The 18,174-nt window shown below is 42.5% G+C and overlaps 1 protein-coding gene across 1 annotated transcript in view; it reads right to left on the bottom strand.

Moving 5' to 3' along the window:
- Positions 1 to 18,174, bottom strand: part of LOC126285228 (cytochrome P450 6j1-like) — a 37,160-nt gene that overhangs the window by 14,166 nt on the left and 4,820 nt on the right. Inside the window, exons 2-6 of the mRNA XM_049984527.1 lie at positions 17,649 to 17,908; positions 15,711 to 15,813; positions 12,230 to 12,451; positions 9,575 to 9,818; positions 3,579 to 3,690 (exon numbers count right to left, since the gene is read on the bottom strand). Coding sequence (XP_049840484.1) covers positions 3,579 to 3,690; positions 9,575 to 9,818; positions 12,230 to 12,451; positions 15,711 to 15,813; positions 17,649 to 17,908 — 941 coding nt within the window. The remainder of the gene's footprint in view (positions 1 to 3,578; positions 3,691 to 9,574; positions 9,819 to 12,229; positions 12,452 to 15,710; positions 15,814 to 17,648; positions 17,909 to 18,174) is intronic.

Raw genomic sequence — 18,174 nt, 5'->3', positions numbered from 1 at the left:
ATCCTCTCCCACCCTAGCCCGCTGCCGCACCTGTACCACAGGTGATGTCCTCGAGCCTTCCATCAACCCCTCCTACCAGATCTAATCCGTCCTTCTTCTCCCACCCCTCCTCAGGGCTCTCTCTCTCCCTCCCTCTGCCCCTTCCCTTCTTCCTCCTTATCCCCTGCTGACCACCTTTTTTCTCCTTTTAATCCCCCCCCCCCGGGCTTCCGGCTCCTTTCCTTGTCTCACCCCATCCCTTTTCTCCCCCCCCCCCCTCCTCCCTTTATCTCTGGTAGGTCCCCTTTCTTAACGCTTTGCGTTGTGGTGTCAGTGTTTCGCCAGTGCCCTGTGTAGTACTACGTTCCACCTGCACCAACAGTGTCACCAGTGTGCACTCATCTGTGTTTCCACTGTGGTGGTTGTTTGGTTTCATGTCGACTCACAGTGTTTATTCTCTGCATGTGTGTGTGGCTCTCATCTATGTTGTCTTTAAATCTACCATTTATTTTTGTTCTTGTTTATTCATCAATTTATACCATTCTGTGTTGTGTGTTCTTTCGTAATTTGACAAGGTCTTTTTTTGAAGAGTGAAATAACAAAAAAGAAAAATAAGCACTTTTCAAACATGTTGTTTGCTGTCTTCTCTAAATCATTTTGTAACTTGCTTTGATCATCTGATTACAATCTAATACGCTTGCTCAGATTGTGTCCTAAACAGTTTATGTAGACCAGGAACGGCTTATGGCCTGTAACACTTACTTCGTGAACGGCAGATATCACTTTTCGTCGATTACTACATACTGTAACCTTTCAAATCCAGTTGCATAACAGAGACGGTGCTCCAGAGGGGCATAATTTGAAGGCCCTTGTGAAGAACGGTGTCAAAGGCCTTCTGGAAAACTAAATGTATGGAACTAAATTGAATCCGGTGTCGATAGCACCCATTACTACGTGAAAATAAAGAGCTAGTTCCGTTCTCCTAGAAAGATATTTTCTGAATGTGTGGGGTATTCGTCAGTCAATTGCTGTCTTCGTGGCAATTCATGATGTTCAAACACAGTGTTTGTTCCAATATCCTACTGCCAATCGACTTAGCGATATGGGTATGTAATTCAACGGATTATTCGTATATCCTTTCTTATTTATTGGTGTGGCTTATGCTACTTTCCATTCTTTATGTAGCGATCTGTGTATGAGCGATCGGTTGTACATGATTGTTAAGTATGGATCTATTGCATACAGATACTCTGTAAAGAGTATGACTTGGATACAATCTGTACTGGAGGTCTTGCCATTATGAAATGATATAAGCTGCTTCGCTATACAGACAATACCTACTTGCAAGTTACTTATGTTACCAGTTGTTCTAGATTCGAGGAATATTTACTCCTCCAGTATCTCCGCATTAGTGGTACTGTCACCCGTGACACCACAATTGTTATTGCAAGGTGAAGGTAGTAACTGTGTCTTTCTCCTGGTGTACTTTGCACAGGACGAGGATCACTTTTTGATTTTATGCAAGTTTTTCTTATTGCATGGTGAAGGTAGTGACTGTGTCTTTCTCCTGGTGTACTTTGCACAGGACAAGGATCTCTTTTTGATTTTATGCAAGTTTTCGAGACAGAGTTACTAACACTCTGTATTTATACTTGTAGAAAGTCGATGTTCCTCCATCTAGCGAAGGAGTAGTCAATAACTGAAACTGAAAACTGAACTCCGTCGCAATTTGCTTAGGAAGGCCCAATGCTACGGAACGACCACCGTGATATCCCCAGCGAGTAGGTATCATGGGATGTGAATATGGAGGGGCGTTTGGTCAGCACACTACCCTTCCGGTCATTTCAGTTTTCTTTACCGGAGCCACTACTTCTCAGTCAGCTAGCTACTCAATAGGCAACAGAAGGTCTGAGTGCACTCCGCTTCCCAACAGCATTGAGCCGACTGCGACTTCACGCATCCTAGAGATCGTTAAGCCCAACATCGTTTAACTTCGGTGATAGGGTGGGAACCAGTGTCACCACTGTGGCAAAGTTGTTTGCGTATATTGCTCAACAGTGGTTGTTTCTTCTAGGCTGCAACTTCACGTTCTCTGCATGTGGGAACGTGCTTATAGACAATACAGTAGGAATATTTTCGAGGAAAAGATAGTATACTCTACAAGTGGCCCACTTCAAGTTGAAATATGTCACGAGACTTCGATGTAAGTGTGTTTATTTTGATTTTGCACTGAAAGTGAAACACTAATATAACTTGTATAGCCGGACGGGGTGGCCGAGAGGTTCAGGGCGCTACAGTCTGGAACCGCTACGGTCGAAGGTTCGAATCCTGCCTCGGTCATGGGTTGTGTGATGTCCTTAGGTTAGTTAGGTTTAAGTAGTTCTAAGTTCTAGCGGACTGATGACCTCAGACGTTAGGTCCCATAGTGCTCAGAGCGATTTGAACCATTTTAACTTGTATACTTGACAGGATTGAAGTATGGAGATAATATACAGTAATGAGAGACAAAGAAGTAAAATAGTGCAACAAGCGTGGTTGTTAATTATATTTAAATTTTGACTATCCAAAGCCGGTCATCAAAATAAAATTATAGCTTGCGATCTTGGCTGTTCACTTGAATAAAGCGCATGTTTATCCTGTTGTCATAAATCTATCTGTTAATGGTTCAAATGGCTCTGAGTACTATGGGACTCAACTGCTGTGGTCATCAGCCCCCTAGAACTTAGAACTACTTAAACCTAACTAACCTAAGGACATCACACACATCCATGCCCGAGGCAGGATTCGAACCTGCGACCGTAGCAGTCGCACGGTTCCGGACTGCGCGCCTAGAACCGCGAGACCACCGCGGCCGGCTATCTGTTAATAAGAACAATTGTTTTCTTACTACTGCTATTGCTACTCGAAACAATGAAAAGTTACCTTTCGTAGAGAAGTATCACAAAGTCAGATAGCTTAAGAGGCTGTTGGTTGCGGTTGAAAAATCTAGTTTCACATCTGAATGCTCAATCGACACCTATTTCTGTTTTGTGCTAAGTGATATTCTAATTATTTTGAAGACTATAAGTACTTTGTTAGAGAAAGTATTTCACATAATATGTCAGAAACTGAGTTCAGTGTGAAGTGTGTCTGTAATTAACTCTTTCCATTGCTTCACTTCCGTTGCACTACGTTTCTAAATACCTGAAGCAACGACGTCCAAATTAGATGAAATATGAAATTCAACAAGACATCTAAGGTAGAGAGGATGGAAATAATGCGTCAAACCCACAAGGGGTGAAGAATTTATCAGATGTTTTTATTACAAAAACATAAAAAAGTACACGTAAGTACACGTAACTGAAAACGATACAACACAATACTTGGGTCTGGAAAAGTATCCATATTGTGCAAACAAGTCAGTACTGCAAATACAATCAGACTCAATGATACTGTTTGGCTAAAGACAGGAATACGGCAATCACTTTGCCACGCCCAGGAAATTACTGATGTTATCGGTAAATGATGTAGCAGCTACACGCTTGCGAACTGCTGAGCATCATGAAGAGCTGGTCTTCTTGAAGAGTAGGGACACATTTACAGCTGGAGTTCCGACAAACCTGGATGGATGGTAAGTCAAAGTGGTAGGGGTCGAAGGCGCTGGGTGCACTTCGAAGTTGTTGAGAATGTGCACGAGAGCCACTTTCACTTGCATGTACGCGAGTCTCATACCTGAAAAGAACAAAACAACGGGGTTATTGATAGTAATGGGAGCAAATTACGAACAATTCACTGTGAAAAGAGCTTAGATACTAACGCTGCGTGCCATTATAATGTGTATCTAGTGCTTGCAACCGGAATTTCATTACTGCCTAGATATGAACTTATTAAATAACGCATCTGTACTGTATAACCGATGTTCATATAACTCATTAAAAAAGATAAGCACTGGACGTAGAAAAGAACTGGTCATCAGGTACAGCGTCACAGACAAACGGACGGTTGTATTAAGCTTCAGTACACTTCAATGTGAAGAAAAAAAGTAGAGTAATAGGACTCAGACTACTGGAGGTGTAGATCATCTTATTCTGTTCCCATACCAACCATATTCCGTTGATGGAGGTTACCTTCCAGTGTCAGATTTCACTTCGACTACTTCCGGCTCTAGTGACTGATCACTCTTCTACTCCTTATTTATCTACACCTCATGTTGATAAGAACCAGGTCTCTAACCTGGCGCCTGAAGCGGTCGTTTTGCTTTCTCTTGAAATACCTGTTGACTTTTTGGTCAGCTACACTAATAGAGTTACGATTCTTCGCTGCTCCTCACTTCGAAACAAGTATTTTTTAATAGCTCTGTTCTTTGAGCGTAAACAGTGTTTAAACTGGCACAGTCTCCTCATTTCACAGCACGTTTGATGTTGCTGGGATGTAGGTTATTTGCATCTTAGGAAACTAAGTTTGTTTGACAATATCTGACTTAATGACTGTAATTAGAAGAACCAGATTTGCCACTGTATGCAAGATTCCTTTGCAGATAGAACTCAACACGTCACTCTTAGCAGAACAAAGCCGCCGTATGTAAAGGTAGGCTAATTTATGGAGTGCCCCAAGGAAGTATGAAACGACCGTTTAGAGTGTACGTAAATGATCTCATAGAAAGTGTCGGATGCGGTTGTCTGTAAGGAAGTGGCAACGCAAGAAGACAATACCGATTTGAAGAATGACATGCAGAGAATCGATGAATGGTGCAGGCTCTGAAAGCTGAGCACTAACCTAAATAAATGTTACCTATTGCGCATACATATATAAAGACAGCCAATACAGTGCAACTACAGAACTACACTGTGGATGGGAAACTGTCGGAAACAGTATCTACCGCAAAATATCTAAGTGGAACGACTATATAACACAAATAGTAGGAAAAGCAGTTGCCAGACTGGGATTCGTAGCTTTACTACACTTATTGGAAGAGACCACATTCAGGGAAGAGCCGGAAAATACAGTACAGGGTGATTATAATTAAACTGTAAAAACACTGTGTAAACAACACCACTGGCCATAATGAAGTCAAATCGCAACAGAAAATTATCGGAGAAAACTGGTCAATAGATGGCTCTATATGTAACAGTATGCGTAAATGAAAACACATGTCATGCGCACGACGTATTGAAGTTGATATAAAACACGCCCGGTGCAAGGCTTTTCCTACTCTCGTATCTGCGACGTTCTCCATTACTGTCTCAATGCAGGATCGCGCTCTGCAGAAGTTCTGGACACTGAAGTGTTTGGAAAATGGCATTGGTCGAATGACTAGCGTGAGTCTGGACAAAGTGATTCGGAAACTCGAAAAGGCGGGTTATTATGGTGTGCTATGTGTTAGAGGGGGGAAATGAATTGATTGGACGTAAGTGGAAGCAGTGGCCACAGCATTGCACGAGGAGGCGAGTGGTAGTGTGCGAACGTGTAGTGCACGGAGAATTCCACGAACATTGGACGTAACCCGTGGTCACGGCGCGTAAAATCCTATGAAACATCCTTATTAGCTATCCATTCAAAATTACTCACGTGCACCAGTTGCTTCCTGTTGACCTGCCAGCAAGAGAGACCTTCGCTTTAGAATAACTTGCTGTGGACAGTGATTGGCTGTGGAAGATTTTGTGGACAGATGAAGCCCACTTCCATCTGACATGATATGTCAATACACGTAATTGTCGAATACGCGCAACGGAAAATATACACACAAATCAACCAGTATCACTTCATCCTGAAAAGGTGTGTGGTGCTGGATTACAGCTTCATTTATCATAGGCCCATATTTTTTTCGAAGAGACAGGTGTTTCCGGTCCTGTTACCTGTACCGTCACTGGTAAGCGCTATGAGCGTCTTTTGCCTAACCACGTCATTCCATCTCTCCAACAGCGTGGATTTGAGGATGGGATCATTTTTATGCAAGATGGCGCACCTCCGCAGATTGAAAATCCTGTTAAGCAGCTGCTGCAGTGCCTTTTCGAAGATGCTAGAATGATCAAGCGCCATTTCCCTACAGCCTGGCCGTCCCGATCACATGATCTTAATCCGTGTGACTTCTGACTGTGAGGGTATCTGAAATATGTTGTGTTCAGTGTTCCGACTGCAAAGTTAGTTGCATCGAAGGCACGCATTGCGCAGCACATTCCGAACGTGACCCCGGAAGCACTTCGATCAGTGGTGGAACATGCTGTTACTCGATTTCAACTTGTTGCGGAAAACGGTGGACAGCATGTTAAACATGTTTTGCGCCTGTCTCACGTAAATTAATAATGCTATTTGATTTTGACTGACGCTTTTTAAGCGGTTTTTGTCCTCAGAACAATTAGAATCCGATGTGACTGGTGCTTTTTATGCGGTTTTCAGCCTCACGACAATTAAAAACCGATTTTTCCCATCCGATGAGATATAACCTTGCCGTGGGGGATGGGCTTACGTAACTAACAGTAGCACCTCAAGCCACGCTTGTCACTGAATGTTGAAACTGATACTTGATGAGCTGTTTGCCCATTGAACCACTTTACTTTTTATCCACTACTCCCATTACGTTAGATGGACGGCTGGTGGGACTTGGTAACTTACACACTGCGGTCACAAAAGTCATTGGATACCTCCTAAAATCCGGTCGGACCTCCTTTACCTGGCGTAGTGCAGCAACCGTCGTGGCATGGACTCAACAAGTCGTTGGAAACCCCTCTAGAAATACTGAGTCATGCACCCTGTACAGCCGTTCGTAAATGCGAAAGCGTTGCCATTGCACAGTTTTGACACTAAATGATCCCATAAATGTTCGATGAGAATCATGTCGGGTGATCTGGTTGGCCGAATCGTTCACTTGTACTGTCCAGGATGTTATTCAAAAGAATCACGAACAACTGTGGGCTGGTAACATGGTGCACTGTCATCCATAAAAATTTCATAGTGGTTTGGGAATATGAAGTCCATGAATGGCTGCAAATGTTCTCTAAATAGCCGAATATAGTGGAGGACGCACTACATTCCATGTAGACTCAGCCTACACAAGTATGGGGTCATCAACAGCTTTCACAGTGCTTACTTGCAACTTGGGCCCACGGCTTAGTGGGGTCTGCGCCACACTCTATCCCTACCATCAGCTCTTGTTAACTGAAATCACAACTCATCTGAGAAGGCCACCGTTTCCAGACGTCTAAGGTCCAACCGATATTACCACGAGCCAAGGAAAGGCGCTGCAGGTGGTATTAGTGTAGTTCGTCTGGAACCGTAGCCCATTAACGCCAACTTTTGCCGCAATGGCCTAACGGATACATTCGTCGTTCGTCACACGTTGATTTCTGCGTTTATCTCACGCAATATTGCTGGTCTGTTAGCACTGACAACTCTACGAATACGACGCTGCGCTCAGTCGTTAAGTGAAGGCCGTCGTCCGTTGCGTTGTCCGGGGTGAGACGTAAGGCTTGACATGTGGTATTCTCGGCACACACTTGACACTGTGGATCTCGCTATATTGCATTCCCTAACGCTGTATACGTGCATATTCCATAACTTTTGTCAATTCATTGTAGTTCCCTCCACTGATTTAATACGATGTTTACAAGCAAGCTCTGCAATGCTCGACGGCTCCCCTCCGTCTGTGCTTCCGGTTCGTCTGGTCCTGGTTTAGCAGTCACTGTTCCTTCGCGTTTCGACTTCACAATTACGTTACCAGAAGTCGACCTCGGCACCTTTGGAAGTGCTGAAATGTCTCTGGTGGATTTATTACTCAGATGACATCCGCTGACTAGTCCACATTAGGAGCCACTGAACCCTCTTAACCGAAGCATTCTGATGTTAGTGTTTCTGTAATGGAAACATGATACTCCCCGCCTACTTTAATAGTGGCGGGCCCATCTCCCATGATATCTGTTGGTCAGGTCCTTACTACACGGCAGTGTACAGAATATTTTGATCACGTAGTGTATTCTTTTTAACCCCTCATTTATAAGAGGAGACATTAATACGCAATGCTCGATAGCCTGTTTGGCTTCTAATCCTTCAGTATATTTGACCATTAATCATTGTCTATAGTATCCATGTCACTGGTTGCAACACTCGCAATAGTCTCATCTGTGTCTGTTCCAAATTACGTGAGATTGTTCTTCGACTTCAGAAATAGTGCTCAGCAGCTCATATTTATGCCCAAGTCGATGGTAATCATCTTACAAAACCTGCACCTGTGCCAGCTTTCGTGTATCTGCTTTCCAGCCGGTTCTATAAACGTCTGCTACTAGTGTAAGCGAGTTCCAGCCCTATGTGGCGTTACTCGAGATATACCGCGCCCTAACCGACCTCGGAGAATGTAGATAAGGTCGAACTGAACCTATGGCCAGAGATTTTCCAAGATTTAGGGCTCTCGATTGGTTTCTTCTAGGACGTGTCAAGAATGTTCTAAATCTACATCTACATTTGTACTCCGCAAGCCATCCAACGGTGTGTGGAGGAGGGCACTTTACGTGCCACTGTCATTACCTCCCTTTCCTGTTCCAGTCGCGTGTGGTTCGCAGGAAGAACAACTGCCGGAAAGCCTCCGTGCGCGCTCGATTCTCTCTAATTTTACATTCGTGATCTCCTCGAGAGGTATATGTAGGGGGAAACAATATATTCAAAACCTCATCCAGAAACGCACCCTCACGAAACCTAGACAGCAAGCTACACCGCGATGCAGAGCGCCTCTCTTGCAGAGTGTGCCACTTGAGTTTGCTAAACATCTCCGTAACGCTATCAGGCTTACCAAATAAACCTGTGACGAAACGCGCCGCTCTTATTTGGATCTTCTCTATCTCCTCTGTCAACCCGACCTGGAACGCATCCCACACTGATGAGCAATACTCATAGGTCGAACGAGTGTTTTGCAAGCCACCTCCTTTGTTGATGGACTACATTTTCTAAGGACTCTCCCAATGAATCCACAACCTGGCACCCCCTTACCATCAATTAATTTTATATCATCATTGCACATCAAATCGTACCGCTCACATACTCCCAGATATTTTACAGAAGTAACTGCTACCAGTGTTTGTTCCGCTATCATATAATCATACAATAAAGGATCCTTCCTTCTATGTATTCGCAATACATTACATTTGTCAATGTTAACGGTCAGTTGCCACTCCCTGCACCAAGTGCCTATCCGCTGTTGTGTGTGTAATAGAAGGTAACAGCAGTTCTGAGCTGACTATCGGAATTATTTACCCATTTCCCCACACTGAACAACACTAGAAACATCTGAGCAGCTACTACTGCTAAGACCTAATACCTGTTGTAAATTTATGATGACATGCCTGTAATAATACGAAGGCTGAGTATTGTTATTGATATCCACTATCAAACTTACATGGTTTTCATACGACTGCCAAGTAAAATTTGTCTCAGAAAGACTATTTGCTTAAAAAACAAATCATTCTGCAACCAACTGTTCCTCAAACTCCAAAATTTTACGGTCCGGACATAAGTAACCAGTGTAACTGTCATACGGAATTGCGTTGTATATTCTATACTAAAGTTTGGTGTACTGTAAAAAGTCGCGGTTGGAAGCGGAAACTGAGTGTCTGGGGACTCACCTATGCACATCCTGGGACCCTCGCCGAATGGCATGAACGTGTGGCTTGGGCGGTCCCTGGAGTTCTCCTCTCTGAAGCGGTCCGGCCAGAACCTGAGCGGCTCCTTCCAGTACTTGGGGTCGGAGTGGAGACCGGCCACCGACACGAAGACAGCGGTGCCCTTGGGCAGCACGATGTCCGTCCCTTCTATCCTGTAGTCGCGAGACGCCTCGCGGTTCAGGAAATTCACTGTGGGGTACTTCCTCTGCGTCTCTGAAAACAAAAAAATAGGTCATGTTATTATTGAGGGGGCTGACGTCTGCTTCACAAATAAGGTGTATAGTAAAAACTGACAATCTACCCCATTTCCACTTCTCTCCCTTTTCCCCTCACTACCGATCCACAATTTTATTTTATTATTTGCACTTTCAGTGTCACATTGTGTCCTTTTGCGGTGTTCCTTCATGTCAGGGTCAAGTTAACACATTAAGTACTGCGCCTCTTCTTCAATGATAGTTTTTCTTTAAAGCGTTTTTCCTTCCCTCATGCTTCTTACAGTTGCATATTGAAGCATACGTGCTTCTCGTGCGTTTTTTGCATGTATTGTAATGAGTTTCTCTATTTACTTGAATCTGCGAGCTCTTTTGTAAGACAAGACATATGGCTTTAATGGCATTCTATTATACAGCTGTTGGCTCTCCATATTCGCAGCTGCGAATACGTTTCTTATATTCACTACAAGAGGAAAAGAGCTGGACGGAAGGAAGTTAAAAAATTCTGCCTTTAAAGTCGTATGACAAAATCTGTAAGCTCCTCCCCTCCACCTTTTTTCAACTACTAATGAATATAAGATACGTAATCGCAGCTACGAATATCGACAACCATCTGATGTATAACAGAATGACGACAAAGCAAATTTGTGCCGGACTGTGTCTCTAATCCTAATTCCCCGCTTATGTCGAGCGGTCGTTTTACCATTCGGCTATCTGAGCACGACACACTGCCAGACACAAATTTCCGCATGTCATCAATCATGTGTCTACGACCTGTACTCGTACATCCAATACGCTTATTCCCCTACAGGGGAGACATTTTACTTGAAGACGCTCGCCATGTACGTGAATTAATATGATGTTGCAGTGCCTGTGTTACGCTGAATTACGATGCAGAGCTCCTTCGGACACGAATGCATGCGTGGCGCCTGGATACAGCTGATACAGTTTATGATTTAGTCAGCACAATCGCTATTTCTCTTCAGTCGGACAATGTGTAAACAGCTTCAGTCTAATACTTCTATGTAACTTTCACTGTACAGAAAGACACTAGACCCAACGTGAAAAAAAAGTTTTAATATACATCCCTATAGTATTGTCTACATCCGATGTGGGAATCGCTGAACCTGTGTAGTGCACGCATGTGTCATCCACTTAATGACCAATTAAAACAACCTATTCAAGTAATGTGTTTTAATTAAAATAAATACAAATAATTTTTTAATTAAGACACTAAAATAATTTGTAAAGATTTCTTGTAATTTTGCTTTTGTAATGATACCATGCTTGTTCCACATACAGTGTTATAACATTTGTTAAAAGGTGCAGTACCTACTGAACCAGACAGTTTGGAAACTGTGGGAGCCATCGCAAAGGTAGGATAAACATGGATTTTCCAACTAGTTGGCTGTTACTTTCAATCTGCCTTTTTCGTGTTTACAGCACAATTCGCTGCTAAGTAAACAAACACATGAAGTATTGCTCTGTGTAATGGAGGATATTAGCAAAAAAGAAACAAAAAACAAAATCTCTCCGTCTTCGGGCCACAAGTGGTCCATCGGTTCCATCCAACGCTCGTGTCATCCTCAGCTGAGGATGTGGATAGGAGGGGCGTGTGGTCAGCACACCGCTCTCCCGGTCGTTACGATCGTTTTCTGTGACCAGGGCCGCTACTGTTCGGTCGAGTAGCTCCTCAATTGCGAGGCTGAGTGCACCCTGAAAAATGGCAGCAGCTCATGGCGGACCGGATGGTCACCCATCCATGTGCCGGCCACACACGGCAGGGATTAACCTTCGGTTATCTGACGGAAACCGGTGTATCCACTGCAACAAGACCGTTGCCCATATTAGCAAAAACAACAATAATAAATTGTTTTAAGTTACAGTCGTGCCGTATGGTCTTCCGACGTTCTTGATGGAGCTATAGAACACAGAGAAATGGAACAGCACGCTACAAATATCTGGATAATGTAATCACTGTGGCTTTTTATAATGAACTACTTTGGCGTGGGTACCCCAAAAATAACGTAGCCAAGTGTGGTTACTGTTCCATAGCTAACTTATTGTGTTTCAAAACTACTGACAGCAGAAAGTTTACTTGTTGAGATATTTTGACTGCTGTAAAGACACTGAATTACTTTTGTGAGCAGCAGTTTTGCGTCAGTGACGGTAACTGCACACAACACACTAGCGTCAGAATATGGCGATCTCTATAGGAAGAGGAATTGAAACATAATTTTTTTCGTAGTCCTCTTCTCAAGCACACACTACAATTTTTGAATGTGTTATCTTTAATACGCAGGCTCATACACTGACCTTCATGTTCTGAAAGTTTTTGCAGCATGCTGCTGAAGTAATCGAAACGTTTCAAGAACATGACTTCCAGCGTACCCGTTGCTAGGTAGCACTCACCGCTGACGACGTTGGTGAGGTCCGTCATCTCCGTGACAGCCTCGTACGTGACGTGGCCGCCGTGTTTGCTCAGCACGTGGCGCACGTGCTGGCGCACCTCCTCCTGCAGACTCTGGTTCCACGCCAGCTCGAACAGGGCGAAGGCCAGTGTCGAAGACGAGTTGTCGAAGCCAGCAGCCAAGAACGACATCAGCTGGCCTGCGATGAGCTCGTTCGTCAGCTCTGCGGAAATACACGCCATCACAGTCTATGATAAAAACTCTTCACTCAGTAGTAGGCAGGAGTAACTTATAACTAATTTTTTACATGAGTCAATGCCTGTATAATGGGAATGAAGTCAAGGAAAATGTTGTTGAGCAGAATCGAGGAGGGACATCACATCGTTTTGTTATGCAAGAGGAGTTCTTGATGCTGTGTACTACGCTGTACCTTGATTGGCTTATTCTTTCCTTTAGTTGTCAAAGCTACTTTCAGCTAAACAAATCTGGACATCCATAAACATATCATGGACGACGAGAAACATTACATCTCACTACTCAGACCCATTAGCTATCATGAGGACTTACTTGTTGCGGCGGCGCGGTTCTTTCCGTCCCTTTTATGACGAACCTGCACCTACCTGCGAACATTGTCTCAGCAGATCATCAGCAGGAAAGCCGAGTGAAACCTACTGTACTTCGACGTGAACCAGGCTGCAATTTAAGTCACTAATTTACGTTTCGAGAGAAACAGGAAATGAAAGTTTGGAAATTTATTCCTCGATTAATATATTTTGAAACTTAGGTGAACAAGTATCACTGCCAAACCCGTGCTAGTCTTAACACACTCATAATCCCTTTAACTCACGTTAGCAAGTTTATTGTGTTGCATTTCCCGAAAACGTAATAGCTATAAAAATACTGATTGTTTTTTATTTAGAATGCTGGCTAAATATTAAGTCTGTCGGTACCAAATGCAGTCACGGTTTTTAGCCACCGACCTGCTCAATACGCCACGAATAATTTATGTCTTTTCTCGTCACAAAATTCACTTAAAAATTCCGAAATTTCTACACACCCATCGCAATAATTATGCCGTCACTTTACACACTTTTGATGTATGAAACACTGCTAGATTCGGCAACTTATCATTTCCATCGGAACTACTACTACAGACGTCCAATCTGTTTCATGGCTAGGATTCGACTTCTCTCTAGAATACTGTAAGTATTCTCTACCAGCAGAGAAAGGCGTACGAAGAATATTACTTTGCCATTGGTCAGTTCACTCAACAGCCAATAGCAAAACAACATTCTCCCGCGTCAGTCTACGCTTTTCATCAATAACCAATGGCAAAATAGTAAACCTAACGACTGCACCTTTTACCGACGTAATTATCTAATATGCTGACGTTTTGTTTATGCATAAAGTTATTTACTATTCTTATTTATACCTGAATTAACTTTCCCTTTATCATAAACTTACTTTACAAATCTATTCCACAAAAATCCCCTTTGTTCTTATCCACACTTCTTCAAAATGTTCCCACACTAAATCCTACTACACAACTCGTTAAACAATTATCTTCATATTAACCTTAAACCACACTCACGCATCATTCATACTGCTAACACACATTTATACATTTTAAGTACACAAAAAGACGTATTAACACTACATGAAAATATTAGAATATTTTATTAAAAACATTCTATTACTTTAGTGCACTCTAGTGGACACAATCGAAAGTAAAATCACAGTACCCCTATCCCATATTGCCCTCTATCGACTGATACATAAACTACGTGCATGTCCAGTCTCGCGTCACCATCTGTCACTATCCAGCTCTGAGACACATCTCCCACTTAACCGCCTCCAAGGCAGGATCGTTATATGGCGCTACGCCTCATTGTAAGCAGCCTATTATACGCTGAAGATTCAGCATTCCTATCATATGCTCAGGACGACCTTCAACGGCTGATGGATAAATCTACTGCTGCATCCAAACTCTTTTCAGCATCTCCGAATGTGAAGAAGACCGTGATTATGGCGCCACGATTTACGGATATGGGTGCGATAAGATCAGATGGCACCTTACGAATTACAGCCGACAAATTCTCCTACCTCGGCACTCTTTATCAGTTTTCTGGGCGACGAAACAAACGCGAAAACTGGGAAACCGACAAATGCCAGGCGAGCTCTTCAAAATTGTATGGGACGATAAAGACCTTACTGTAAACACAAAAATACTTAACACACCCGTGGTTGGTGCTGCGGCTTGGACATCGTAAGCTAAACAAGAACATAAACTCCTTTCATATACGGTGCTTACTAAACATTCTATGTTGGCCGGATCATGTGACAAATGAGGTGGTCCTGAATTCTGGGAAGCTGCCGAGTAATACCGTAACTCTCAAGCAACGTCGGCTGCGGTGGCGAAGACACTTACATCGTACTGAACACGCGCTGTTTCCCTGTCGTACTCTAGACAGCTCTTATCAAGAGACCGCGTGGATGACCGTCTCTCTGTTGAAAGACTGCTACAAGAGTGATATGGGTGCATTTAATATTGTCTGCGAAGACCGCAGCAGATGCACGAAAGTCGTCAAGGACGGAAGCAAGTTCTGCGATGGCACATGACCCAAGAATTTAGCTGCGTAACAAGTTTGTAGACAAGTGACTCCGACGAAGCTCTGTTTCCTAGTGATACGCGCCTATGTAACTGGACTATTTGGACTCTCTTCACCGGACTCCACAGTGACCAAAGAAAGTGCCTACGTGATGCTACTTGAATTTTTCGTTAGTAAGTATAGGTCATTGATGATGATAACATAAATTATCCTAAGGACAAACACACACACCCATGACCGAGGGAGGACTCGAACCTCCGCAGGGACCAGCCGCACACACTTTTAAATGTTGGACTCTGTAAATTTCTTAGTTAAGCTTATTATTTTCGTTTGAAAATGACAATCTTATTCCTCTTATGGGATAATTATACATCGCAGTACATCTAAAGAAGACCGTAATGTAAGCACGTAAGCATGTTAGCACTCTACGCAAGGTTTTTAGAAGATTGCACTAAGTTGTCTTTACTTTTGAGATTCATATTTTTAGTTACGCTAACGATTTGAGACGCAAATAGATGTAACCATAATTATCTAAATTCGAACTTGAACCTTGCGGAAACAGATATTGTACTTTGGTTAAAACAAAAGTCAAGATCGGAATAACGTTTGTTTATTATGACTGGTTTCGGCTTATGTTAAAGTTATCTTCAGACTATGACAGTGTACGATCGTTGTATCACGTGACAAACGAAGGAACCGCAAGCACCAGCAATAGGGGCCTAAAAAAATCTGAAGATGATTTAACACAAGCCGAAACCGGCCATAATAAACAAATGTTATCCCGATTTCGACTGTTGTTTTAAACAAAGCATGGCACCAGATCTCTGTGCTCCCTGGACTATATTGTCTAAATTTATGAGATACTGTACTCACTGAGTTGCTCGTTATCGCCCTCTGGCTGCTCTTCCTTTATTTTCGTGAGCATGTCAATTACGTCGTTCCGAACAATCCCAGTTTCCTTCCGGTGCTCTATTAGCTGTGGAAAAAACATGGGTGTTAATAGAACTTGTTTGCCGGGGTTTTAGGAGAATATGTCAACAATTTTTATTTTTGACTAGAGCATTAACATAATTAACATAATTTGAAGTCATTTATTGTAAAACGAAAATCACAGTCTCGTAGTCTAATGTTCAAATGTGTATGAGATCTTATGGGACTTAACTGCTAAGGTCATCAGTCCCTACGCTTACACACTACTTAACCTAAGTTATTTTAAGGACAATCTCACACACCAATGCCCGAGGAGAACTCGAATCTCCGCCGGGACCAGCCTCACAGTCCTTGACTGCAGCGCCTGAGACCGCTCGGCTAATCTCGCTCGCAGTGTAGTCTAATATTACCCTCTTTTCAATAACTGTAATTAAATGTGTTTACAGAATGCACATAATTAGCTGATGTCCGCAAGTCTGGTAAAACGTTCAAGTTCGTGAATACATGAAAGAAAAACAAGTGTGCCTTCAGAAATTGTTTAAAATTCACTTGTAGTTACGGTAATCAAATTTATGTCAATGCTTTCAAAGTGAGGGTACGCGACAAATGTATTGTAGTTTGCTTTCATATCACTTGTGTTCGCTGTAAGTATCTTTGTATAATAACACGCTGTATAATTTCCGAATGATCTTCACGAATGAACACTACAGAAGTTTGTCTTCCGAATTTTCTTTTTAGTCACACCAGTCAACTGAGGAACATTCTGATGTATCTTATGTAGCAAGTAAGTTTCATCTGCTCTCCTTCTGGTGACTCCAACTCACCAATCGTATCACTCACTGGGTCAGACAAAGCCTAAAATAGGTGTCTAAGGCATTTATGTCTCATTAGTCATTACATGTAAACATCACAAATCTTGCGAAACAGTAGATTCCGGAATAGTACCTTCAAATCAACAGGTCAATCACGGTCACAGACTAAAGGCCACAGGAGACAAAGAACTAACTTCAGATGTTCCTCAAATAATACCAGCTCTTCTGTCATATATATAGCATGTTAACGTCTGCATTTTACCACGTACTTTAGTATCCTTTTGCAAACGAATACTGACATTCAACTACCTACAAGTGCCACAACTCAGCATAATCTTTGCTACATAAAATCCAGAGACTGGTACTCCAAATCCTACATTTATAACTTTTCTCTCTCATATATTACTTAAAATACAGCACATCTAAATAAAAAACAACTTTACCACTGATTCATTGATTCCCATTTAATGAGCTACGTAGTGCGCAATAGTTCCTCTCAGGGTAATAAGTGTTCATAGATAAAATTAAGTCCCCGTGCGTTGAGCAGGCAGTAGACTGTAAAATATCATGCGCGGCAACATCTGAGGACCAACTCATTTCTCGGTTTCCAACGTCAAAGTACGTTATCCCTTGTACTCGTAAATGTGGCTTTGCTTTTACTTCCCAGTTTCTTTCAGTAAATCACTTATTGTGATTTTTTATAGGAAAAAAGTAACGCAAGTTTTATTCTACTTTCTCCTTACCTCCTTTAGTTCCTTCTTCCACCCTGTTTTTGGTTTTTATTGTATGATTTGTCTTGCACTGAATGTAATATAAATCAAAATTTTATCCTCATATATTAACCGTTATGTAAAAATATGAACAGGGCATAACACTATAGGTAACCTCTTTCAGTCTCTGCGGGCAACAGTTCGCTATACCCTGCACAACTATGGCTTAAAATAAAAAGTGGCTTGTTCGATTGAGCAGAAGGGCTGAAGGCTTGCGTCGGATCATAATGTGAACAAATAAATGTTGCTGTCCTCTTGTCTGGTTGGTACTTAAATGAATCTGAGTTGGTAGTGCGTACCTTAACAGTGTTTTGTACAAAGAAGTCCTCTACTTTCTTGCTGCCAAGTCGGATGCGGAGTGCGGACAGGATCTGTGGAGCGAAGAACGCCAGCGTGGTGACGATCCTTCCAACGACGGTCTCTCTCAAGATTCGCCGCACGTGCTCTCGCAACGGAGACTTTGGGTTCTCGAGAGAGTTAGCGTCCACTCCCATGAAGATAGAGCAAACCGCGTCGGTCGTATAACGAGCCATGACGTCCTTCAGCTGCACTTCAGTGCCTAAATAACAAATACATCACATGTTTTACATTTTAAGTTCGTTTCTTTTTACCATTAAAATATCATAAAAACGTCATAAAAACATTATGAAAAAATGGTAAGCACACTTCTACTCCATTAAATGAGTGAAGTGACATTGGCATTAGACGTTTTTCTCTGAGTCTCTTAAAACCACCTTAATTAGACTTTCCGTACATAAAAAGACCAATCCTTTTGAGGCTGCGGACTCAAGGTGATTGGCCAGTTTCTGTCCAGTTTCGTTCAAT

Source organism: Schistocerca gregaria, chromosome 8 (assembly GCF_023897955.1).
Source record: "Schistocerca gregaria isolate iqSchGreg1 chromosome 8, iqSchGreg1.2, whole genome shotgun sequence".
In the NCBI taxonomy this organism is placed as follows: Eukaryota; Metazoa; Arthropoda; class Insecta; order Orthoptera; family Acrididae; genus Schistocerca; species Schistocerca gregaria.
The sequence above is the reverse complement of the archived record's forward strand: the minus strand, read 5'-3'. Positions and strand labels throughout refer to the sequence as shown.